This window comes from Calypte anna, chromosome 9 (assembly GCF_003957555.1).
Source record: "Calypte anna isolate BGI_N300 chromosome 9, bCalAnn1_v1.p, whole genome shotgun sequence".
NCBI lineage: Eukaryota > Metazoa > Chordata > Aves > Apodiformes > Trochilidae > Calypte > Calypte anna.
This window is the reverse complement of record NC_044255.1, coordinates 1,398,133-1,424,222: the sequence shown is the minus strand read 5'-3', so window position 1 is coordinate 1,424,222 and position 26,090 is coordinate 1,398,133. Positions and strand designations below refer to the sequence as shown.

General features: G+C 43.3%; 1 protein-coding gene across 3 annotated transcripts; it reads right to left on the bottom strand.

Annotated features, from left to right (window-relative positions):
* Positions 1-829: 829 nt before the first annotated feature.
* Positions 830-26,090, bottom strand: SERPINE2 (serpin family E member 2). 3 transcript variants are annotated; one of them, XM_030456458.1, is made up of 10 exons: positions 26,023-26,090; positions 11,429-11,702; positions 10,141-10,260; positions 8,738-8,965; positions 7,448-7,645; positions 4,788-4,986; positions 4,551-4,651; positions 3,420-3,506; positions 2,310-2,393; positions 830-1,501 (listed from the first exon to the last, which is right to left on the bottom strand). In XM_030456458.1, the coding sequence occupies exons 2-10, from the start codon at positions 11,682-11,684 to the stop codon at positions 1,464-1,466; spliced, it is 1,311 nt and encodes a 436-aa protein (XP_030312318.1). In that variant the 5' UTR covers positions 11,685-11,702; positions 26,023-26,090; the 3' UTR covers positions 830-1,463. The 3 variants fall into 3 exon arrangements, with proteins under 3 accessions (XP_030312318.1, XP_030312319.1, XP_030312320.1); XM_030456459.1 differs by having other exon boundaries at positions 10,141-10,257; XM_030456460.1 differs by lacking the exon at positions 10,141-10,260 and having other exon boundaries at positions 835-1,501.

Sequence of the window (26,090 nt, the reverse complement as noted above, 5' to 3'; positions counted from 1 at the left end):
AGAGGCCAGCAGTTAGAGCCATTCTTCCTAAAGAGCTTTCTTGTTGTCCCTCTCCCCCTTATTAAGTTAGTACCTGTGCATTATCTATGGCACCATATTCCGAGATCTCACCTTGGGGTTTGTACTGGGTCACCCGCTGCTGGCCATCCATGACACATCCAAGTGTTACCTGCTGGAAGCATTTTCCCTTCGTCTCATATTCCTACCTGACAAAGAGGCTCGATTTTAAGTCATCCTCCAGCTTGGATACAAGCAACAGCCATCTATTTACACACCAGGACTGAGTGTCAAACACTTCAGGAATTTCTCCCCACAGCCACCAGCTGCCTGTCTCCTCCCACTGGGAGTATGCCCTTAAGAGATAAAGTCACTGTCCAAGATTTACCTTCCCCAGCCAAACCCCAAGATTGCCACAGGAGCAGTACAGCAGGACTGCAAACAAAGAACCACCTTTGACAAGTCAAAGAGATTTACTGCTTATCTTTTGAGGAGTTTGGCACTTTGGAGAGTTCTGCAAGACGTGCACATAACCATACAGAACAGGAGGAAAGGCTCCAAAGGCATATGGAGATGTCCTCATGTGACAGCTTTCACAGTAATGACACACAGCAAATACCACGATTTTGCTCTTCAGATCTGCAACCTACAGATATTTCATCCACAGCAGAACGGCTTCAGCAGAAAGGGTAATCAGCAGCAGACACTAAAACAACCCAACCAAACACACCCAACAAAACACCTCTTTTTCTTTTACCTCCCTCAGAAGAGAAGTCTGAAACAAGTACTTCACAGCACTCTGGACCAAATACCCCTCAGTGATCCACAACACTGACTGTTCATAATGCAGTTTTATTTCCTTTGTACAAAAACAAATATAAAATTTAAATCCAATAGAAAGTGTATACTAGCAATGACAAGTTTACATTACAGTAAGACAGGACAATGTGATGTATATCTAACACCACATTAGTTTTAAAAACTCAGTGATACATGCACTATATAAAATAAAACTTGCTAGAACTTTTAATCTATTTCTACCAAGAATATCCAGATACCAAGATATTCAAGAACCAAAAGTAATCTTGATAGGCAGTATCTACAAAATTAGACCTTTTCCACACACAAGAAGAAACCAACATTAATAGAAACATTTATCATTCTTGGTTAAAATCCTCTCACAAAAGCCATACATAAAATTCTTAGTAGATACAGAAAAAGCTCAAGAGTTTGTTAGCATAGGTAACCATTCAGTAGTTTAAGAATCTTTTAAACATTTTGAAGAGATACTGTAGCTTTCCATTTTCTGTTTTTCCCCACAAAGCCAGAACTACATTGACTCCTGTTTCAGAAACCTCCTCAGTGGTTAAAACTAGCTGGAGTGAAGTCAAAGAGTAGCATACAAAATATTTAACAGAACAGGGGTGTGTCACGTCTTTACTTCTTGAAGAAAGTCTTTTCCACATTCAAGGTTTGTTTATTTGTCCCATAAACAAGATTGTACCTAAGGGATGAAGCAAAAACAAGGATTACCATAGTCTGTGAGCAGAGTTAAAACTTTTCCATGAAAGCACCAAGGCCACCTCATCACAGTCCTGTCCATCCACCCTCAAGTTTGGAATTCCCAGGGAAGCATATGTTTGGATAGGTGGCCAGCTCATTTCTAGAGACACACAGTTCTGTTGATGCTCTGTGGAGCCTCAGGACAGGGACTGCTGCCAGAAGCCTCCACTTCCCCCAGTGCTGGCAGCTGCATCTGCTCCCCTGCTCACTACCAGATCCATCAGCCACACGTCACTGGAAGCAGCAGATGAGTTATTCAAAATAACTGGGGCAGCTCAGTGCTAGGAGTCAAACCATACTGCAAAGCAACAATGATTGCTATGTTTCAATACTCACTTCTGTTCATAACAGGCCAGAGAGCCCCAGACACCTTCAAATCCCCTTTTCTAGCTATTGACCAAGCAGTGGTTTACCTCCCATCAGAAAGCTGGTTCCTATCCACCAGTTCACTATCAGTAACAGAGTTATTTTCTCTGCACCCAGGGGACCTATGAGTATTAAAGACTGTTCTTTTGTACTCATCAACCTGCCATGCTTGTTCCTGTTAACTTGGCAGCCAATACTTGCATTTTTTTCCCATTCCAAGTTGTATTCCAAACAAAGGAATCTAATGTTAAGACATTAAAATACACTTGCAGGCTTTTTTTTACAGCAATAGTTATTCAGTAGCTCCATACTAATTTCACCTCTCTTGCATAGCTGATATTCAGCTTATAAGCAAAAAAAAAAAACATATAAATGCTGCTTACCTGTAGGATTATGCCGGATGAAAAATACAAATGGCCTGTCTACTATGAACCAAGGAGGGGATGATCTGGCTATTAAAATTGCAGCTTGCAAGACAGAGAAGGTTTAAAGTTAGACAAAGCAAATACAGCAACACATTATATCCCCTATCAAAGTTTCCTAGGGCATACTAGCAGCTTTCACTGGGAGAGACAAATGCCTAAGACCTACCAACTTGGACATTTAAGGTCACACGTTATTCTTACAGGAACCAGTTCTGGGCCCCTCAGTTCAGGAAGGATATCGAGGTCCTGGAGCAGGTCCAAAGGAGGGCAACCAGGCTGGTGAAGGGACTCGAGCACAGATCCTATGAGGAGAGGCTGAGGGAGCTGGGGGTGTTGAGGCTGGAGAAGAGGAGGCTCAGGGGAGACCTCATCACTCTCTACAACTCCCTGAAAGGAGGTTGGAGCCAGGGGGGGGTTGGGCTCTTTTCCCAGGCAACTCTCAGCAAGACAAGAGGGCAGGGTCTCAAGTTGTGCCAGGGGAGGTTTAGGTTGGAGATGAGAAAGAATTTCTTTCTGGAGAGGGTGATCAGGCATTGGAATGGGCTGCCCAGGGAAGGAGTGGATTCTCCGTGTCTGGAGATCTTTCCAAAGAGCCTGGATGTGGCACTGAGTGCCATGGGCTGGGAACCACAGGGGGAGTGGAGCAAGGGTTGGACTTGATGATCTCTGAGGTCCCTTCCAACCCAGCCAATTCTGTGATTCTATGATTCTATATTAAAAAGGCACAAGAGACACAGAAAGCTGGAAGCACATCTTTGGCTGTCACACAAAGAATGAGGCAGCTCTGTCCTCTTTGCCACCTGGTTAGCCAGGAACATTGCTTTAGTGGCCAAAGTGTTAGCTATTAGAAGAGACTTGCTTAGAAGCCTGTAAATTTTAATTAGAGTACACCAATGGTCTGATCAAGTTGGGATTTTCTTGGGAAACTACAGATTAGATGAGTTGATGGATTTTTATGAAGCCAGATCAGATTCCTGCAATGGTCTCACCGTGGCCCATCTTTGCTTAGTGGTACAGCCTTCTAATCTAGTTTTCCTGAGTCTGACAGTTAGCAGTAGAGTTGCTTACTTGTTGCTGCAGAAGCTTTGGTTCCATCTTCACTAACTTCAATTTTTGTTTTTTGCAGAACACGAGATACATGAAGGCCTTCTGTTCCTGGAAAACCCAAGGAGAACACCACTTCAGTACTCTGGCAATTACTGGCCTTAACCCTCACATGGAACCCTACCCACAGCACCACCACCAAACCAGTGAGTACCTTATAACTAACAGCTACACTTTTATGGCTAAGAATAATAATAATAATAGCTGCTTTAATCCTAAAGTTGTGGTGAAGAACACTACTGGCAATATCCTAGAATACAGTCACTAAATTTGGGATTACAAGAAATAGGGAATAAAGTTTGTAGTTACAAGAAATAACCTTACTTCTCCCTCCTCCTAATTAACCAGGTTTTCTTAATTGATGTTATGCTGGAAGCGTTCAGTTGCAATTTTAGTTTTAAATAAACAAATGGCTGAAAAAACTGGGCTATCTGAATTGAAGCTACACTCCTGTGTAACACAACATCAGAGGGGGAAAGCACTTAGCAAGACACCTTGCTTTAACTGAAACACAGAAACTTGTTTTCAAATCAAGGCAGCACCAGATCTCCCTGTAGAACCTCATCAGCACTTTAACAGAAGCAAGAACAAACAAAATGGCATTTTAGAGCCATAGGTCCAAGAGTGCCTACACCCCACTTTCACATACTAATAGTTACAGCTCTGGTTGGGTCCACTTCCTTCAACTATGAATTTAGTTCTTCAGCTTTCCTACAGCTCAAGAAACTTGAGTCATGAAACACACCCTTCAGGGAAAAGTTAAATACTGCTGTTGCACTATTTGCCATAAGGTACAGGATTGTCAGAAGTCCTGCTATAGATTTTAGACAATGTTTGAAACCCTTAGTTTGTAATACCAAATTGTAGGAGGCTGACCAACATGACTTACTGCAAGGCAAGAGTTAAAAAGCCACTGCAGTGCTCAGCAGAAGCAAGTGGCCCTGCTTGGCTGCCCACAAAACCAGAACTTTGCTCCAAAGTCATGGTTAACACTTACCTGAGACAGCAGACAACTTCATTCCTAAAAAAGCACCTTATTTAGTGCCAAAAACGATGAAGAAGGACCATCACAGATTTAAAAAAATAACTACTTACTTGTTATTTTTGCAAAATTTGCCTTTGACTGGTCAAACATATCTGTAATTCCAAGTGCCTTCAGTGGGTCCTTTAAGTCTGTTTCTGCTTCTGCTGTAAATCTAGTTGGAACAAGCAACAGAAGGTGTTAAATATTATACAGGAAAGTTGCCTTAAGCACTCTCTCATGGGTGAGGAGGGAGATACATGACTCCCAAAACAGACCCTGAGGGAAAAATGGATTATATTAGCACTTACTTTGGTAAAATAACCTGCACTCTTTTTGCTACCATGGTTGTCATCCAGCTCCCTATTGTCTTTGTGCTGATGTGGGGAATGATGGCAGAGAGTGGTGTTGTGCTTTCTGTGGGCAGAGCAATCAACATGCTGATCATTTCACCATGATATGGCAGTTCAATGATATTATACCACAGCTCATTTGGAGTACTTGTAGTGCCTAAAAAAAAAACAACAAAACAAGAAAGCCAATGAGCAGTAATTCTCACAGCCTCAAAATCACTACTTCACTTTTAGATGCCTCCTGCTGTACTAGTCTGTTCAGAAAGCTTTGCCTGCATCTTAAAACTGACTCTTTCTTAAAAAGAGTCACAGACTGCCTGCCTTCCTGTGAGGCAGCCCTTCAGAAGTGGCACGGGGTCTGTACAGATGCTAGTTTGCCAAAAAGCACAGACAGGATGATGCCATGAAGCAAATACTCATTTCAATTTGATACGCATGTTTCCCAAACTTCAGCAGCCCACAGGGATAAACCAAACGGGTTAGAAACTGCCAGGTCTGTGAATCAGATGGATCTCTACCTCAGATCCAGAGCTGACCAAGCAGCAAGAAAGAAGCAGCACTAAAAAGCAGCAGAATTATCTTTCCTAACTGAAGAGATATGGAAGGCAAGCTCTTTTTCCTTCCAGAGTCGCTGGAAGAGCTCCTGTTTGAAGTAGCCTGTTGCATTTACTTAAATCTTCTTGTGTAATAAGGATTCTCATTAGGAAGAAGTCTTTGTAGTCCTTCAAGGTAGTGGAGAGCAGGCACTGCAAGGCAGTGGAGGAGGCCAATGAGATGAGGAGGAGTGAGACAGTAACATCTCCATCACTTACTGCAAGTGCTGAGAGCACTGCTTTGAGCAACCCTCTCCTCCTCCTCCCAGTTCCCTTTGGTTACTGTGGGATTTCTGCCATTTGACTAGGAACTAAATGCCTTTTATAGGAGTTTCAAGTGAGAACTTGTCAGTTTACCTACAGACAGGGTTTCTGGGAAAGTTTTTGGAGAGCAATAAAATCTCATTATCTTTCTCCTTTCTTCATGTGAGTCTGCACTTGTCAGCAAGCTGGAAAACTACGTCTTCATTAGGAGTTTAATCTTGTTGCCAGGGCCACATAAACAGCCTTGACTGAGCTCATATTGCTGGAAACCTGGCACTGTTTCACTTATTTTGGACAAATTGTGTCAAACTTGGCAATTTAATTATCTCCTTTTATTCTAACAGTGGTTCTCAGTCTAGGGCCTACAGATCAAAATACTGGTTGCTTAAATCAGCTGGAGAACAGGAACAAAAGGTGGTATGTCCAACAGATACTGCTTTCCTCACCTGCTACATGCTATTATAATTCCTACTGTGGCATATCCAACAGGAGGAAAGCTCATCTTCACCATCAGCTGCTGGAATTCAGGATGCTAAAGACATTTAAACTTTTCAAGATCCTTTGCAAGCATGGATAAGATAGAAGCCCTGTGTTCAGGCATCCAGAGATACCCAACCTACAATCCTCACTCCACAGTGTTTCTCTTTTTTCTAGACTCAATAGCTTTTCTAGCTTAAACATAATAGAGTTTTTAACCAGCACGAGAATTAAGCCTTTAAGATAACTTAAGACAGCCTTTAGCAAGTCTCTTATCAACTTCTTTCAAACTCCACAGGTAAGAAGTATACACTGAGAGCAGGCTTCCTCACTTCCCCAAACTGATTTCAAGCAGTTGTCATAAATGACATTACATCTGCTGGAGTGTATGCATGGGGCTGGGAAAGAAATTTACAGCTGTTCATTTTCATACAAATCTACTGATATTAGCTGAGTACCACTGACAGTAAAACTAAGCATTAAAGACACAAGCTGTATTCCAAGGTGTGTTTCCCAAGCTGTACTTAATACATATGGAAGCAGCACTGCTCTCTTCTTGGAAGAATGCAACAGAAAATGTTCTTTAATCAGAGCTTCAATCTTACTCTGACCAATAAAATTCCTGTAGGGCTGCAAAGCTGAAGCTCTGAAGTACATTGTCAGTCAAATCCAGCTGCTTATGTCAGCTGTGAGAGTCTCTGATGGAAGTCTGGCTGAACCTGCTGAACTTCTTTTCACTTGTGACTCAATCTGAATTTTAAGAGCAGCTTCACACCTTCAGAGAGTGACATAGCCAATCTACTAGCCCTGTGCTCCTCTGGCTCCCCCAGGACTGGGGACTGTAAAAGTGCCATTTCTTTATTATACAGTAAAATTCTAATCCAATCTTTCTTTCATATACAGCTCACTGCCAGATAAACCTTTGTGCTCTGTTTCTGTTGGCAATCTTTTTTTATTCTCAGTCCTTAAGGGAAAAAAAACCTTACAATTCTTCCTACTGCAAATTTTAAGCAACATGCAGAGTATTCAGTTTGGGTATTTTAGGTTTTCAGTTTTATCAAGACAACAGGATAAGGCAAGTACTTTGTCAGACTACTAAACCTTAAGCAGCTGTTAAATAACTTGCACAGCAAGCTCATCCACACAGCAGATGCTTCTGTGACACAAAGCCTTCTACCCAAGCTACAACAAACAACACCACTGCATCTAACAGGTACAGCAAACTCTTTTCAATTTGAAGGAAATGAGCAAATTTCACAGTCAGTGGTGGTGGGAGTTACTTACCACAGCGGAAGATGGATAACTGGGACAGCATAGGAACCTGGTAGGTTTTCCCATCAGCTCCATGGAACGGGCGTTTCTTTGTGTTTTCCGGCCGAAATCGTGACTTCCACAAGCCCTTGAAGTACACAGCATTTACTAGAACCAGTCTAGTCAAACCAACATCAATATCCTCTGGAGTTACAACCTGATCAATCATACCTAGAAGAAATAGAGAAAGCCTCAGAATTTGCTGTCACAACATTCCCCAACTTCTCGTAGGGAACTCAAAGCACCTAGCACTTCAGGCCAACTCCTCATGGGCTTAATAGAGTTTAGGTTCATAAAGCCAATGAGAAAGCTCTTTGCCAAAATGTAAACCTTTGGGATGCTTAGAAAACAAACACATTTTGCTAATCAATACACTGATGTTATAACCAACAGGGCCTCAAGTACCAACCAAGTACCTTCCCAGTACTTAGCAGATCAAACTGAGCATGTTCCAGTGCTAATAGTTTCAGCTGAAACACTTCCCCATTCAATCTCTACTTGCAACATTGCTATGCAAAACCTGTGAAGTAGTAGAGGAAGAATTTGACAGCCTCATTCCACGGATACCACATCCAACCTCATCAGCAACAAACTCCCCACATCTAGGAGGCACTGGTTTTAACTCCAAAATACCAAAGGTGTAATTCACCTAGATTATAAATATCTTGCAAAACATCATCTCTAGCTTTAACATATATAAACCTAACAACTAGGTGCCAAGAGGCTTGAACCACTGGGAATCCTCTCAAGGCAGGGTTAATTAAAAATATCCACTAAACATGACTCCTATGAGCATAGCCATATCTTGCAAGAGTTTAAGGAAATAAGAACAAAAGTTGAACTGCTCTACAGCTTTCCAGAAGTCCTCATTTTCCAAGTCTAGCATCTGAGTTGCTTTCAAGTATTTTTGTCTGAAAAAAAAGAGAGCTCCAAAGTGAGAACCTTGCTCAGATTTCTCACAGGTTGTATGAAGGCAACAAACAGCAGAAGCCACCCTCATCCCACAGACAGATGGGCACACACAGTGTAGACTTCCCTGACAGCCCCCAGATAGGCATCTGCTGGGGCACTGGGACTGCAGATTCCTGCCCCAACACCTCTAAATCATGTCAGCTTCAAGACAGTTTGCAGATGCAAGACTGAGCTTTTTTTTTTTCTCTCTCTCTCTCTCTCTCTCCACCTTTCCCCAGTACTTCCAACTGAATTCAAGAGGACTTGGACAGCATCCCCTGCCATGCACAGAAAGCACTCACTAATACTCACCCCTTGTTTCATTTTTCACCCACAGGTTGATGGAATCAGATGCTGCATTTGGGTCCTCAAAGTCCACACTCTTGACACTGCACTGAAACACCTCTTTGTTCCTTGTAACAAAAGGCACTTCCATTTTAAAGCCATTCTTTGCAAACACTGCATTAGCAATTGTAACAATGTCTTTATTCTTTTTTGAGACTATGAGCCTGTTTATCTTCTTTAAGGCTTTACCAACTCCTAGTTGAAAAGAACAGCAAGTTTAATTTAGAATAAGATGATGAACAAACAGTTACTTTATATGCAACTACTAACGACATGAAAGAGCAGACATTTTAAGTGCTAGACTAGAACAGGAGACCCAAGCAGGCAGTGAGAGGCCTTCCAAAATAAGTTTTTCATCTCTCATCTGAACAACACTTCCCAGCAAAAATATGGTCTCCACCACAATGCCTACTGCTCCTCTAGCTGTCAGCTTTAAGTGCTGAGGACAGTGCTAGGGATAATATTTGAGTTCAAGTCTCCATGTGGATTTACTAACCACTCTCTTCCACAGAGGAGACTGTTCCAAAGTGTATTTCATATCATATGACATGCCCAGGTCACTTGGCAGTTCAGTGACAGCAACACAGCAAGCTGAGGGGTCTGCTCTGTACAGACAGAGGTGGTCTTGAACCTCAGAGTGCAAAGCAAAAGTAGTTTTCTCATCATTCTTCCTTTCCATTTGCTGGAGAATAAAGGAAGCTGTCAAGATTCCTACGAGGTTCAAGCCAAGTCTTAGCTTCCTTATAGATTAGGTTCTGGCCTAAATCAGCTACAAGCAGGAGGCAATCCCTTTACACATGAGCTTGACTTTAAAAAAGGAGAAGGAGAAAGCAGTAGGTTTCAGTGAGCAGTTCAGTTCAAGTGAGAAGATCCAGTCAAGATCCTTAGGACCTGAAAGCAGACTCTATCAAGTGCTTGCTGCCTCCTTCACTGCACACAAGCAGCCATATGGCAGCACAGGAGAACTGCTGTGTTCAACATGCCCAGTTCTCCCCGGTGTTATGGCTCATCAGTGCTTGTCTACACAGGAATGCTACTGCCAGGCAAGTAACTTCACCTGCAACCATTATATTGAAGAGGATCCTTTGGTGGCTGCTTTTTACAGTGGTTATTTATGGGCTTCTTTTGTTTCCCCAAATATCATTTAGACAGAAACATTTCCAGTTTGCTTCCTTATGTAGACAGGCTTAAGAAATACGAGTTGCAAAGGGAGTAAGTTAGTTCATAGTTATTCTCTTAGCTGCATGTTAGAAAAAGCCTCAGATGGCTTTGCTGTTTCATGTATTGTAAATCCTTTAGCAATACCATTTGTATTAATTCCTACGTGTTCACTCTCCAATATTATGGGCAAATTCTTTTGGAGAACATACCATAACAGAGGTTCTCAAACTGTATTCTGTGGACCACTGGTGGTCCACGGAGCACTTGCTTGTGGTCCGGGGAGAGCTGGCTGGTCTCATGATGCTGGCTCTCCTCTTTGCTTCCAGCTGCTAGATTGCATTAAAAGACAGCTAAAGATAAATTAAATACTTTCCAACTATTACCTTTCCAAAGAAGCAGTTGCTGTAGTTGCCAAAGGACTGTAAGGTAATCGTAAACAAGAGCAGAGATCTGTGCAAAGAGATATGCAGCATCCTGTAACAAGTCTCTAGAACAAGGGACTAGCTACCTTCTAAGGAGTTTGAGAACCTCTGTGTGTTACAGCCAAGATTAGATAATGCACAGGCCAAATAAAACCAGCTGCCTCCATTTTCCAAGTACTTTTTATTTTGAGAATGCATACGCTCCTTGAGCTGGTTGTCTCATGGAGAGATTTAAATCTACAGTCTGACAAATCATTTTGCTGCACTTGAAACCCAGAACCAAAACAGCAAAGCACATGAAGACAGGACAACATGTTATATGACAATACTGCTCAGGATTTAAAAGTGCACTTACCTCTTGGAGGGTATCCTATTCTTGGAAGGCAGAATGCTGGCACTAAGATGTTAAATCTTGCTGGCAAACGCTCACAGCAATACTCAGCATGCAAAGTAAAGCAGCAAGAACCTTCAGCCTACTCCCTCTCGAGGGGCAGACATTGGCAGAGGAATATAAACACAGATGCATGCAATGTCAGGCACAGAGACTAACAGAAATGGCTGCTTGAAGAGGGCACTACGTGAACTACAGATTCAGGAATCCTGACAGCAAAACCACAAGTGAACAAAGCTGAAGGTGATAAAAATGAAAGTATCAACTGTACACTTGAGAGTTTGCATTGCTTTCAATGTGACAAGAAATATTCTCTTGCTCTGTTGTCTAAGGGAGTAGCACATTAAGGATGGCTGGGCACAGGCTGAAGTGGGATTCTGCAGCCTTCCTGCACAGTGCTGGCACTGGACCACCATTCACACTGTTCTGGGAAATCAATTTTGCAGGGATGAAGGCAGTTGCAGCCAGGCCCTGAAGTCATTAGCAAAGCTGTTTATAAGCCAGTTCAAGTATATCTACACTTCCATACTCAAATTGCCAATTAACTTCAAACATGTCCATTTTGTGCTTTGGTAAACAGAGTTAATTGGTGTATGATGCAATCTACCACACTTTGAAAGCCATCTCAAAAGAGCATGAAGATTCTGACCAAACACACCCAAAACCACCTTACAAATCACTGACCATTTACGCTGTATCTCATCATAGTTGTCAGCTGCTTCTTTGTCTTGCCATCAGCACCCAGCTGCAACACCCCCAGGACTGATGCAATCCCATGAGGAGAAACAACAACATTGTCCTGAGGCTTGGCTTTCACTATTTGATTGAAGACCTGGATTCCAACATCTGAGCTAAGTTCCTCCAGAGGATAAAAACTGAACTGGGAACATACTGAAGTTAAAGTCCCAAGAACCAAGAGAAGAGAGAAGTGCCAGTTCATGATTTCGTGTTAGAGATAACCTGGAAGAGAACAAGAGGGGAAAGTTAAGTCAGCTTGCATGAGTGCAGCATTTTTTCTTGCAACTTCATTTCTTATTTAGCTAAAGAGAAGGCAAGTCTTCAGGGTTGGACTAGATGATCTCTGAGGTCCCTTCCAACCCAGCTAATTCTATGATTCTATACACTCCACACACCATTCAGAGCTCTGGCAATGGGACTCACCTGCATGTTACTTTGTCCAGTATTTTAGGTCTAGGGGCTTCCAGAAGCATAGATAACCATAATATAGCTCAAGATCAATGACTATAACAGCACAAAAGCCAACAAATTGGGAGACCACCTACCACCACACAGAGTTTTGTGTTTGAGTTAAACAGAGTATTGACATTCTATTCAAACTGCTCTTTAGGATATATTAGTGCCAAGAAGGACTTGTGGCATGGGTAAGATAACTAAAACGTATGCACAATACATTTTGTAGAACTTTTCCTACAGAAAACAGAAGCACAAACACACATGCAAACAGACCTTCTGCTCTGGGAACTCAGACCTCCCCAGAACAATGAGACAGCTGCATAACTGGCACTTTCCAAAATGAGAGAACAGAAGATGACACTTAAGATTTCAAAATGCAAGGTCAAGTTTGGATTTTAGCCTGTGCTTTCCCACTGAAGAAAACTCAGCAGCTAACAGGAGGAAGTTCACATTCCAAGTGGGCCAATCTTCATCTGCAGATCTAATACCCAACAGAATTCAGTATCGTTACACCCATGACCTCCTAGGAACTCAAGCACAAGTACCAGCAACAGTTTGTTCAGGACCTCTCAGCAAATGATTAGAGAACCAAGCCCAGATCTTAAACACTGGCAACTGAAACTACTTGGCTGCATTTCTTCCTCATACAGCTAGGCAATAATCTCCCATTTCATTAAAATTAGGTTCCCTGCTCACCTTTAAGAAGTTCAATCAAAACATTTTTATTTTATTTCTACTGCTCAGTAGTCCAGAGCTCCATTTGCTGACCAACAAGTGAGCCTGCTCCTTCACTGAGCTGACTTTGGTGCTCCAAGGGTACACTCAGAGGTTCATCTCAAACACCAAGGGACCAACTAGTTCCCTAGCTCACTAGAGGCAAATCCAACAGCAGAAGGTACACACCTGAATCAAACATCCTTTGCATACCACATGGAAACCTCAAAACAGGTGTCTCCTCCCTTTGAGCCCTCTGCTCAGCAGCATACACTTCATCTTTTGGCTCCAGCAGTTATTGAAGTGGAGAGCATGTTTCAGCAGAGCCTTCTCCACCACCACCTCCCCCATGCAGTGCCCCTGCCATCCCACAGCCTACAGCTCTGCCAGAGCACTGCATTGCCAGGAAAGCAACTGCTCTTGGTGCAGATCCATTTAATCATCCCTTAATATCATGTATCTTAGCTGCTAAAACACTTGAAAGTCACAAATGCAGCAGTTCCACCACACCGTTTCAGGGGGATACAACTGGCTTCATCAAAGTTTTCTGCTGCAGCACAGAATAATCCAAATGCTGAACATGAAATAAGACAGGAGTTGAGACATCTTTCTCCCCCAAACCCAACTCTTGGTAGAGCTGTGACCAGAAGAACCTGTTGGACTGTTAAAAGTTATGCAAGGAAAAGCAAAAAGGCTGCTCTACCACGCAGGTCAACAGCTCTCCCACTCATTAACCAACTTTCCCATCAACCTGCTAATCCCCTAAACCATTCTAGAGTCACTGCCATCAGCTAGCACCACTCAAAGCTTATTCTGAAAACTAGACTGGAGTTGGCTGGCTGCAGCTGTGACCTGAAGGAGAAAAGCCCTAACCCTGACCCCCCTGAGCAGATTATGGGAGTCACCTCCTGCACCCCACACCACTGCCTGCAGCAGGACCAGCAGCCTGACAGGGAAAGTGAGCCTGTATTTTATTAATTTTTCTAAAATTAAAACTGTTGAATAATAATATTCTTAAGTGTTCTTTGATACTAGCACAAACAAACCTCCCAAAATATCTGGTTTTCCTGAAGGGGAAGGCTTCCTTCTGGGAGGCACCAGCTTTATGCAGACGGCAATGCTGCCTCGCAGTAAGGCAAGTGTGGTTGGCCACTCCGAGAGAAGCTTAGGTTTGGGGTTTCAGAGTTTTCTTTGGTGGTTTGGTGGCTCTTCTTCTCCCTACCCAGGAACACAAGGGGCAGGTTAAACAAAAATTCTTAATCCCAAAATATTAAGAAAAACATTTACCTTTAACTAGTAAGTTGGCAAAAAAAAAAAAAAAACAAACCCACCACCAAACCCAACCCAAACCCAACAAAAACCGCACAAAAAAAGTTCCCAGAACTATTAAGATTCTTAGTAGAGGCCTCACAAGGAATCAAGCAGTTAATGTTGGTGCCTGTCCCAAGTAGTGAAGGAGCCCAGGGACAGTCAGAGACCAGGCAATCAGAGCAAACAGTTTGAGCTGTAAACTGAAAACCCTGCTTTTGACTGAGGCAGCTCCACCTGATCCAACCAGCAAACCAGAAGAGCTTGGGCTATTTTGAGTACATCTATCCTTGACACATTACACTGCCAGAAGCATATTAATAAGGCAAAAGACAGCAGTGATATTTCTATGAAACCAAATAAAACAATGTTTTGTTGTCATTTATGCATTTTATCCGCACAAGCCCAAGTCAGACATTTCTCTCACCTTTGCAAGTCCCAAATTTTCTAATTCACTGGTGACAGCCCCTGTCAGACTGTGCTACAGCCACCAAGAGCCTTGCATTTTCCCCTCAACACCTGTGAAGCCCTTGCCACACCATCCCCTCTCTGCTCCCAAGGCCACTGCTGCAGAACTTGGAGTTTGCTTTTTCAGACTCAGGGAAAAGCATCTCCTGCACCGGGCTTTCCCAAAGGTCTCCATGCTTTCCTAACCTCTCCATCCTGCTACACCATTAAGGCAGGTTGGTCTCCATTTGGGAGCACAGTCTCTAGCAGACACCTACTCAGTAAGTGGAACAAAGCTGGGCAGTGCTCTTAGCACAGAAGAACAAAACTGCTTTTCAGCGTTAGTTACAGAGCAGTCACTTCTTGGCCCTGCACAGCTTAACCAGCTAACTGAGGAGCTAATTTCACCTTCAAGCAGAAGTGGCATTCAGGTTATTAATGCTTCTGGCACGGGTTTCAGTGTATTCAACTTCTGTGCGTTTCTGTAACAAGAAGTACATTTGCATAACCTGAAAAAAACAGTTTAAGTATAGTGCAAGGAGAAAAAATTCCAAAAGGATGTAGGATGTGTAGGATGGGAAACAGTTGACCTGCTATACAGGATACCAACAAGCTTTCAACAAGCTTTCATAATGCTGAAGCTAAAAACTCAGTGATAGTTAAATTTTATTCTAATGCTTCAGAAAGCCAAACAAAAAATACAAGCCAGGCATTTCTTTGCCTATGGCATTTATATTTTTATGAAGTTAACTGAGAAGGCAGAAGGTGTACAAGCAAAATCATTTACATAAGTGTGGGCTTTTGAAAGATGCTGGAATAAAAAAAAAGAAATAAATCTCTCTTCAAGGTAGGCTGCCCACTTCTTAGATTGAGAATTTACAGGAAGTACAACATCCCACAACTTCTACACAGACAACGAATATACTGACACTGAGCAAAAGAAGAGCATCTAGAGGACAATAAAAAAAGGCAAATATAATTTTTTATGCAAATCCAGTTCTTAAGCCTGATGACACAGGTTTTGAAAAAAACAGGTGAGTGTCATGCATGCAGCTGTATGAGGGATGCCCTGGCCACAGAAAATGTACTGAGAACTACACGAAGCACCTTAGCAATTCCTGCACACCACACTGAATTAGGAGTTATAACCTAGAACTGCAGAGCCTAGTTTAAGCTCCTGCATATTTTAAAATAAGTAATCCAGTCAAGCACAGGGCTCTGGGGAAGGCAGGAAAGGAACACTACAGCATGTTGTATCTGCACTGGTACTTTTGTGTTCATTCCTGACAGGTGACAAAATGTCTTCAGGCTACCAATCTCCAGATGATCTCAGCCTCCAGCTGATGTTGCAGACATGAACCCTCAGCTGCACCAGGCAGCATCCTCCACTCCCACCAGGCATCACCCACATAATACAGAGTTTCAGTTTTTGGCTGAAAGTTATTATGGCAGTATTGCTGTCAACAAAGAGGACACGATGCTTTTGGCCTGCATGTGCAGAATGATTGGTACAAAAGCAAAGTTACTTTGATACAGACTATTTGATCTGGGTCTAGAAAGGCATTTGGTGGAGCTGGGAGAAGTTACCTTCAGCCCCAGGCACAAGAAAGCTGATGAGCACAGAGATCCTCCTCCAGAGAGGATTACCTAAGGAAAGACTTCAGTTTCTGAGTGCCTGACAGCTGCTGCAGTCTTCTCAAGAGAAAGAGAAGTTAGTTTGGTCCAAGATGAGAGGTGAAATCACGAGCTCAAAAATATCAAGATTTAGAATATAACTTGCAGAAAAGATCTGTCCCAGAGACCCCAAAAACCACTTTGAAGTGAATGGAGGAAGAAGTAGCACTGAACATAGGATTTAGCTGTCTGTACTGACTGCATCAAGTACTGTATGTACATTAGGATCCTATCAGACACCTCCAAGCATTTATCTTGAAGCCTGACTTAACACCAGTAAGGTAAAACCCAGAAGACTCATTTCTTGCAGCTGCAAGATGGGTTCTGCAGTTTCTTTAGAGACATACCAAGGCATAAGGAAGTTTAGACACTAGACTTCATTTCTGTGAAGAACTGTAACCAAACCAGCAGCAACAGCAGCTAAACAGTACAACTAAAAAGCAAGTCTTGCAGCAGTGCTGGTCTCACTGGGATGCACCCAAAAACCTCAGAGCCCCCGAGTCCATGTGGCAAGCACTGGGCGGCCTGTGTGCCCAGAGAAACTTGGCCTGGGACAAAGAGTCCAGGACATCTCCAAGTCCAAGACATTGATGTTTCCTTGTCAGTGCCATCTGTGCTACTAACTTAAACAACTGATTTCCACTGACACCTGAACCCCAAGAAAGCAGTTTCACTTCAGGCATTCGACTAACTCCCGGCAGCAGGACTGAATAAATACTCTAACAAACTTGTTAAGAGCCATTTAAGGAGCTGGCTGAACAAATAGCAATTGTTTCTCCGAAGCAAGAGGACCACTCTGGTTGCAATGGGAAGGTCACATGCTGGGTCTTGTTTATCAGATGATGCATGCTTGGCAGCATTTTAAAACAGTCAAGCCTGTTGGGAGGCTTTTCTTCTCCCCCTCACAGGTGTTTACAACTCCTCTTCTACCTAAGCTTCTTATATCCCAAAGCCTTCAGGTTCAGTATCCTCTCCTACCTCAGTTCCACCTAACTACACTTTTGGATCTGGAGCAGCAGGACCCTCAGTCTGAATGCAGTTCAGAAGTGGCTTCTTCCACACAACAGAACTGCGAATGTTTCACCTTCCTCGGGGTTTTCTGGTAGATACTGAATATGGCTCTTCAGCTCTAACAACTCCTTCAGTGCTTCTTGCTTTTAAGAGGTGAGAAAAGACTCCAGATATCCCCCATAACATTATATCAATATGTCAGGTAACATGAAAAATACTAAACACAACAAAACAGATTTTTATTCCTCTGCACCTGGAGAATGACTAGGAAAGGATGACTGCCAGCTTGTAAACAGCTCAGTACTTCCATAGCTCTGAAGAGGAACAAGCTACATGAGAGAAACATAACAACTACGTAGTAAAAAGCTGGAAGTTTTTTTAAGGAAAAAAAAAAGCATGGTACCGGTTCTGAGGCTTTCTTCTCTCAACCCGATTCCTTTCTCTGCTTTTCCTAATTCTCAGTTTGTTAGTGCATCTGTGTGTGTTTCAAGATGGACCATCTCCATCTGGAATGCCTCCCTTTCAGCTGTGTCCAACCAGCCTTCCCTGCCAAGGGGGAATTTCCCAGCAGAGCACTGGCTTGGAAACCTGACTGTCTCCAGATAGGAACCATCTCTGTGTCCAAGCACAGCTCCCACACAAGCAGAAAGTTCAGAGCTTAGTACTTCTGTATGAAGAGTTCAGACAACCACTTCTTTAGAGTTGCCATTTAGCATGAAGGACAGAAAGAGAACCTGCATTTACAACTTGGTCTCCAGTTCATAAGACAGACTCATTTTGCTCACCACTATCCATCTTCTACATCCTTTGGTGGTGCCCTCGTGGTAGTTCACTGCATGATGTGAAATTGGTCCGTGGAAAGCTAACCAGCTCTTAATTTCATCACTCAGTTGTAACAGTACAACTACACAAACACTATTTAGAATTTCAAGAAAACAAGACAGCCCTTCGTGTCTTGTTTGCTTCTACTTCTATCCCTCATTTATGGAGAATTTAAAAAAAGCCAACCTGGGCTCTGCTTCGTGAAGCAAATACAGTTTGCTGATATCACAGGGCAGAGGCCTTACAAAGACAATTCTGGGACTTTACAGCTATATCACAGTTTCCAAATTTTACCTGTATTTTCTCATTATGTCAACAACTACTGTTAACATGTCTCTGCATTATTTACTCCTACATTTAAAGCAGAGTTTCCACACACTTCTCCGAGATCTATTATCAAGTCTTAGAGTATCAGAAAGATTAAAGAGAATTGTGGTTTTAATTTACTTTATTAAAGAAGTGGGCCTGTTGATCTTAAGTTCTTTATGCAATGTGGTTATTTTAACATAATGAAGAAACAGCATGGGACAGCCAGCCCATCATGACTAATGCTGCAGAACCAGTTTCCCAAAAAGATGCAGCACAGTAGTGTTTCACAACGTGGCAGTGAAGCTACACACTCTTGCTCTGGAATCACTCCAATAGAGTGAATGATGCTTTGATAATTACAACATTTGCCTAAAACTTAATAGCAGGTCCAAAACCCAGGCTCCCATTTTAAGTTTTTGGGGAAGAAAAGCCTGTGGAACCACAGTTCCCACATTTATTGTACATGTGCAGTGCTCCCTATACAAGTCCAGGCTCACTAAGGGCCGAAGGCAAACCTATGGCACTGCAAATTCCCAACAATAAGGTGCAGGGTATTCACTCTTTGGTAATAGGCTGTGTAAGTACAGATTGATGTAGTAGCTCCACAAGATATTGGCCTAGTAGTGTCTTACCAGGTAACTTAACCCCCACTTCTGCTATAGTATTTGACCTTATTCCTTAAAGAATGTTAAAGGGAAGCCATTTCCACTTGCTGCAGGACTCGTCAGATCCTGGGACTCTCACACCTCTACACCCCTGCAGAACAAGCTGAGACTTCTTCCTTCTCTCTGCAGGTAAGTTTCAACCTTCTGACCAAGGTACAAGTGCCCTGTCTCCTGGACATACCAGGCTGAGAGAGTAGAAACAGCCTCAGAGAGATGACTCCATGGTCAGCCTGAGTCTGCACTCCACTTGGAGCAGATGGAACAGGGAACTTCCCAGTAGACATCCTTCCCCAGAAGGCTTCAAAACCCCTTTATCTGTAACACTCAAACCAAGAGAGCCATCAAGCAAAGAAAAAAAAAAATCCTTGTAAAACAGAACAAAAGCTAAAGACATTGAATCAAGTCCTCAAATCAATAGTGAAAATTTCAGCAGAGCTTTGACAAGGCACATCAGTTGCTGCAGAGTGGAAAATAATTGACTGTTTACCCTCAGATCCTACACTTTCTAGGTTTAGTTTACAGAACACTTGTGCTACCTATTAAATAACACCCTACAAAACCCAGTTTCCATTATTCCACACCCTATGATTGAGTATGGGTCTACAGCACAAGGGAAAATGGGGTTACGTAGCAATGATTTCTGTATACTCATGGGGAGATGAGACAGCAGGACAGGGCAGCCACCTGGTACCTAACCACAGCCTATGCCTGCTTGGGTTAGAGATGCTCACCTGGTCACAAGAGACAGGCTCTTCATCTTCCAAAGGGCCTTTGAGAAACACCACTTAAAATAATCCAAGTAGCTTAGTATTACTAACTTTTTACTTATTCTTCCTCCTACAAGGGGTAAGACTGTGGTAATAACATCGCTGGCAGTTCCATAAAATTACAGTTTTATTTAATACACACGTGTCACCATAAAAATAAATGGGAACTCCAGCATCCTCTGTTCAAAATAAGGACTCATACAACCTTAGACACCCAGGACCTGAAAATAAAGCATTTGTCTCTAGGGAATGCTACCATCTGACAAAATACTTAGAGATCAGAAGCACTGTTCCAACCATTTACTGCATTTGTGGCTGGTGATCTGCAAAGTCATGGGTGACTAAGCTTTTATTTATTAATCATACTGTACATTACTAATCAACCACTTCCTATGTGCAAGTGATTTTAGACACCCTGGTCTCATCTGAAATGCTAATATAAGTATTGAAGTGTATTGTAGCCAAAGATTACATTTATTAATATTTAAGATGAAAGAATATTATTTTCTGACTTAAGGTCAGTATCACTGAAACACACTTAAAGTTACAGAAACATTAGAAACTAGTTTTCTAGTGGCTTTTTCTCAACCACTTCAGAACTATCTTACAAGTTACACAAAGAAACAGACAGGGATATTGACATTTTTCCTTGCACCATATAGGCAGTTACTTAAATTCATCTTTTCTCCTCCCCAGCTTCAGCAGCAGAACCACCCAAAGACAAAAGCATCAGAAATGACAGATGCTGTATGGATGCAGAAATCACACCCAGTAAGCATGCAGGAATGAAGCTTTATGCTGGAAACCCCAATTGTGTACTCAAATAGGCACCTCCGCAGTCATGTGAAAGACAACTTGTATTCACCACTTAATAAGGGAATTTACTGCTATTAAGAAGACCTGTACTTAAGAAAAATGCTCTTTTCATTCATCTGGTTCTCACTAACCAATTAACCTCACTGGCTCTAAATACAGGTTTCTAGAGAGGCAAATCTCCATTTCCACGGAAAAAAATAATACAAACCATGCACAAAATTCCTGCAAGAGCAGGTCACGACCTGGTGCACGAATCCATCTGATTCAGTTCACACTGAAAGTCTGCAGCCTGAGTTGTGTGAGCTGCCTTGGCCGAGACGGCTCCGCAGAGCCCAGTGCTATTTCTGTAACCCAGATGAGAACCTCAGCAGAGGAAGCAGGCAATTAGCTGAGAAAGCAGCCTCTTAAAGTGAGCTGCCAGAGCAGCTGGAGGCCTCAAGCTTCCTTCAGTGCTGAGAAATCTCCATGAACTACTCCTTCTGGGGAGTAGGCTGGGGACAGAGTGTTTGGAGAGTTGCCAGAAAGAGAGGGACCTTGGAGTTTGGATTGCCAGGAAGCTGAACAGGAGGCAGCAGTGTGCCCAGGTGGCCAAGAAGGCCAATGGCATCCTGGGCTGGCTCAGGAACAGCGTGGCCAGCAGGTCCAGGGAAGGGATTCTGCCCCTGTACTCAGCTCTGGTGAGGCCACAGCTTGAGTCCTGTGTCCAGTTCTGGGCCCCTCAGCTCAGGAAGGATATCGAGGTCCTGGAGCAGGTCCAAAGGAGGCAACTGGGTTGGTGAAGGGACTCGAGCACAGATCCTGTGAGGAGAGGCTGAGGGAGCTGGGGGTGTTCAGCCTGGAGAAGAGGAGGCTCAGGGGAGACCTCATCACTCTCTACAACTCCCTGAAAGGAGGTTGGAGCCAGGGGGGGGTTGGTCTCTTTTCCCAGGCAACTCTCAGCAAGACAAGAGGGCACAAAGGGTCTCAAGTTGTGCCAGGGGAGGTTTAGGTTGGAGATTAGAAAGAATTTCTTTCTGGAGAGGGTGATCAGGTATTGGAATGGGCTGCCCAGGGAAGTAGTGGATTCTCCGTGTCTGGAGATCTTTCCAAAGAGCCTGGATGTGGCACTGAGTGCCATGGGCTGGGAACCACGGGGGGAGTGGATCAAGGGTTGGACTTGATGATCTCTGAGGTCCCTTCCAACCCAGTCAGTTCTGTGATTCTGATCCTGTGATTCTGGAAGAGGAAGGCACGCAGGATGGAGACAGACAGCTAAGAGGTCCATCAACCTCTATGTAGGATTTCTTAGGATGTAGGATCTTTAAGGATGTAAAGTAAGACAACAACAGAATGCAAGAGGAAAATTTAAGAGTTATAATTCAGTTCTCCTCTAGGTTTTGCACCTGTAATTTGTCCAGCCAATGACTGACACTGACCCTTCTATTACAGCAAGACACCAAAAAACTTTCACAACCTTTGGGAGCAGAAGTTCAACAGTTCATACGAGATGACAGCCATCTCCGAAGCAAGGATCACCACTAAGTACTACTATGCCCTTCTGCAGTATTTAGATATGTGTTTAAAGCTAAGTTGTTCAATAATAAGAAAAACATTTAAGAAATGTGTTTTCAGAAACAAATTTAAGCTAAGCAGCTTAGTCCAAGCTACACAGAGGATGAACAGGAATTCCTATCATCTACAGATCAGCTGAGCAAAGAGAGCTAAGGTGCACCAGCATTTCCCAATACTGCTACTGGAAACCCCAGTGTGATTTACAACTCTTAAGTCTATTGACAACAAATAATTCTCACAAGCAGTTTCTACCTGCATGCCACTATGCATCCTCAGCTTCAAGCCTGCCTCTTCAGTTCAGAACCCACTGGTAACCAGACCATAATTGTTCTCAAGGTCCCAAGGTATTACAAAGAACTTGAGATCACTGCTTCTAAAGGCCAGGAAAAGAACAGGAGGATGCCTAAAAGCATATGGTTTACATCATGATTCTGAGTACAGTCAGCAAGACTGAGATTGCCACTGCAGAGAGATGAATTCACAAGATGAATGTGCTTTCATACTTAAACCATTTTGTGGAACATTTATCAGACCCTAACGTGAGTCACGTCCGGATTTCAGCCTGGAAATAAAAGAAAAAGCACCTTTCTGGTTACTGAAGATGAACACCAAACCACAGATAAGATACAGTAGCTGCCAAAATCCTAGCACTGCCAGACACTGCTCAAGATGTGCTAAAGCATCCAGAAAGCATGTCAGTCAGCTCTTAAGTGTGCTTCAAGGCCATGACAAACAGCTCAAGAAATTATGGCTCATCCTAGCATTGCCAGTAAAATTGCCCCATCCTCTTCCTGTCCACGATCACTGGCTCCAGCTTCAGCAGTGACCTCTTCTGCACTTGCAGAATTATTCATACAGTTGAGTAGTGAGCTAGATTCCAGTACTAAAGAGGAGACAGGAAACAGCAGAACACAGGACAGCTTTTTTCCATAGCATGCCAGCCTAAACATTTGCATAGCTGCAGAATGCTGCTGCTTTTATTGCTGTCTTTCTGGTCTCTTCTCACCCCATCATTTTAAACAATGCAGAGGAGACAGCCAGGAGAACACGTACATGGTTGTACATATTCAGCTCTCTCGTATTTTCAGGCACATAAAATATTTACCTTCATTTTACAAATCCTTCTGTTTTCATAATTGCCTGATTTACACTGCCAAGCTTGAAATTCATGCATAGGTGATTGGTTCCACCATGCTACTTGCTCTCCAGTGCTAAAGAGACAGTTCTTTGTATCACCCTGCTTGTTCAAATGTCATTTATAGCTAGCACAGGTGCACTGCATTACATGGTACTTACAGGCTAGTACTTTTGCTGTAAAACATGATTCGTAAGTTATATCACAGGCAATTGAGAGGATGCCTGGAGGCAGACAAATACGTCTGTATCCAGCAACACTTTACAGACTAGTGATGATTTTTCCCTGTCTTCCCATGTATAAAACCTTTGACCCTAAAGAACAGGAGAATCCAGTTAACAGAGCAACTAACTGGAAGAGTTTTGATGATTAGGCTGGATTTGCCCTTAATTAATATTTAAAAAGCATGCTCTCTCATGCATGTTTGTGACTAAGCAAGTCCAGAAAACCCCTACTCCAGCTTCCAAGAAAAACCTTCCACTGAGCCTCAGCTTTTTCAAGCACAAGCACTGCAGTTGCCTAGCAAGAAACAAAAAGCTGCAACCAGCTGCATGAGCCAGGTAGATTCTGAGCCCACCATCAAAGCAAGACAAATTCTAGCCAGAGTTCCCTCTGAACTGTTCCCTTACTGCAGAGCTACACAATTTATACACATATCCGTTTTAAATCCTAGCAATGAGGTGAAGTGGTTATTTTTACATATTAACATCCACACCCACACTTCAATCTAGTGTAAAAATTCCCAGTGCAACTTACTGGGCTTCCAGCTTGACATTTTCCTGCCTAACAGGATGCTGTTAAGAAGCTTTAGGACTGGAAACACATCTAGCTGTGCAATTTGGAGACCCACAGTAAAAAGTCTCCACATGCCACTAAGACACACTATTCTCCTGGTTGTCCATGACAACACCAAACAGAAGCTTCAACACTTATATACACACCTTGAGGCAAAATCCACTGCAGCTTTCTATCCTCTTCACTCTTACATGAGTTTATATCACTTCCCACATAAGGTACATAAAAATAAACAGTTGTCTACAGCAGTAGTCACATCACCATTCTAAGCCACGAGGAGTTTTTAGAACATCCCAATACCTAGATAGCAGATGCAGGGGTAATGTCCAGATAAGCACCTTTTAAACATCTTAAGAGCACTAACAAAGTTTGCTGACAGATTGTCTGGCACACAACTTGTCCATAATTTCAAAGAAACTGCAGGCTAGCATTGATTACTCCAAGTTCACTTCTGTGCCAAACAGCTGCTATTATCAATGATTTAATCACACACCACTAAATGCTAAAATTCCCACCTAGCACCTCTTATATATGTATTTGAATGAATCTACTTATTCATCTTGCCTTTTATTTGGTCTCCACCAGATCACTCAGCACCTATGAAGCTGCTTTTCAGTTTGCTTGGGGATTTCTGCAGCTTTTCCCCTTTTTCAAAGATATACACCGGTACAGCTGCTCACACCTTCCTACCTTTTGTTAACAGTCCCCACAAAACCAGGTTTCTCATTAATACCTATGCAGAGCAAGAGAAAGTGAAGGGAGAGGAGGAAGTAATTTTTCAGTGTAGTGAAAAAAAAAAACCCAAAAAGAAAAAACCAACAAAAAAACCCCAAAACCCACCCAAACCAAAACAAACCATCAGTCTACCAGTTGGTTTTTTTTTTGGTTTTTTTTTTCAGGAAGCTGCCCAAGAAGGCAATTCAAACCACAAAACCCACATCATGTTTCAGAATCACATGCAGGTATGAGAAAGGGAGAAAGAAAGAAAGAAATCTCACTGAGACCCCTAATTCAGAAGCATTCTTTAGGTACAAGGCAAACGTGACATTTTAACACCCATTTGCTAGCACAACGCTATTTCCAAAGGTGTTACTTCACTATGAAGATCTTCTGCGTTGCACAACACTAAGCCAAGACACTGAACAACTGGAACCCGGAGAAAAAGCCTCCTGAAGCGAACTTTCCAAACCCTCCCCGAACTCTGTACATGAAGCAGGGTACCACATTTCACAAGCGACCCAAGGTGAGACTTTCAGCTAACCACTTCTCTGCTTCGACACGGACTTAGTGCCACCAGTACCACCCAAATCCCGTTTCTATAAGAGAATACACACATCCCTTGCTCCCCCGGACTGCAGCTGCTGTGAACACTCATTCCATTTGTCTATCGTTTGACACGTAAAGAAAATCTCAATTACTAGACGATTTTTATCGACAGAAAAGGAAAGCAAGCTCTCTCTCGTACCAGACAAGAGGCATTAATGAAATTATCAGCTTCCCGGTTTTCCAGCCCTTAACGCTGAAGCCGATGCCCGGGAACCGAGAGCTCCCAAAGCCGAGGGAGCGGGGAAAGCTCCGCGCCGGCTCAGAGAGGCAGCGGGGACCCAAGGGACACCCGAAGGCAGAGGGAGCAGGGGCTGCCTACACGGGGCCGAAACAGCAGCCTGGAAACCCCCTTCTTGAGGAGAAAAAAAAACCAACCAACAAACAAACCATCCTCTTTGCTTTCAAAAGAACAACCAGGGGGCTGAACTCGCCACGCCAGCAGCTCCCACTCACGCCACAGCGCCGGGAAACTTGTGTGAGCAGGTAAGAGGCACAACCCGCCGAAGAGCCCGCCAGCACCGGGATAACGCGGCCGGATCGACCATTTGCTGCCAGCGGCCTCGGGGTTGCCAACAAGGAAACTTTGGTTCTTCTCCATGGAGCTCGCTCACGCCCCGTCCCTCCCTCCCGCCCTCCTCCTCTTCCTTCTCCTCCTCTGCCGGGTGCCCAGCAGCTGCCCCGGCCCCCCCAGCCCGCCTCACGTCCCGCGGCAGCATGGCACAGGGACCGGCCGGCCCTCACTCACCTCCCCTCAGCAGCTCCCCTCCCGCTGCCGCTGCCTCCGCCGCCCTGCACCGCACCGCCCGGCCGAA

Excerpts from the sequence above, each read along its gene's own strand:
- SERPINE2 (XM_030456458.1), bottom strand. The coding sequence starts at position 11,684 with ATGAACTGGCACTTCTCTCTTCTCTTGGTTCTTGGGACTTTAACTTCA. Across the intron at positions 4,987-7,447 it reads GTTATCCATCTTCCGCTGTG|GCACTACAAGTACTCCAAAT; the intron begins GTAAGTAACTCC and ends TTTTTTTTTTAG. Across the intron at positions 2,394-3,419 it reads CAAAGCTTCTGCAGCAACAA|CTGCAATTTTAATAGCCAGA; the intron begins GTAAGCAACTCT and ends CTGTCTTGCAAG.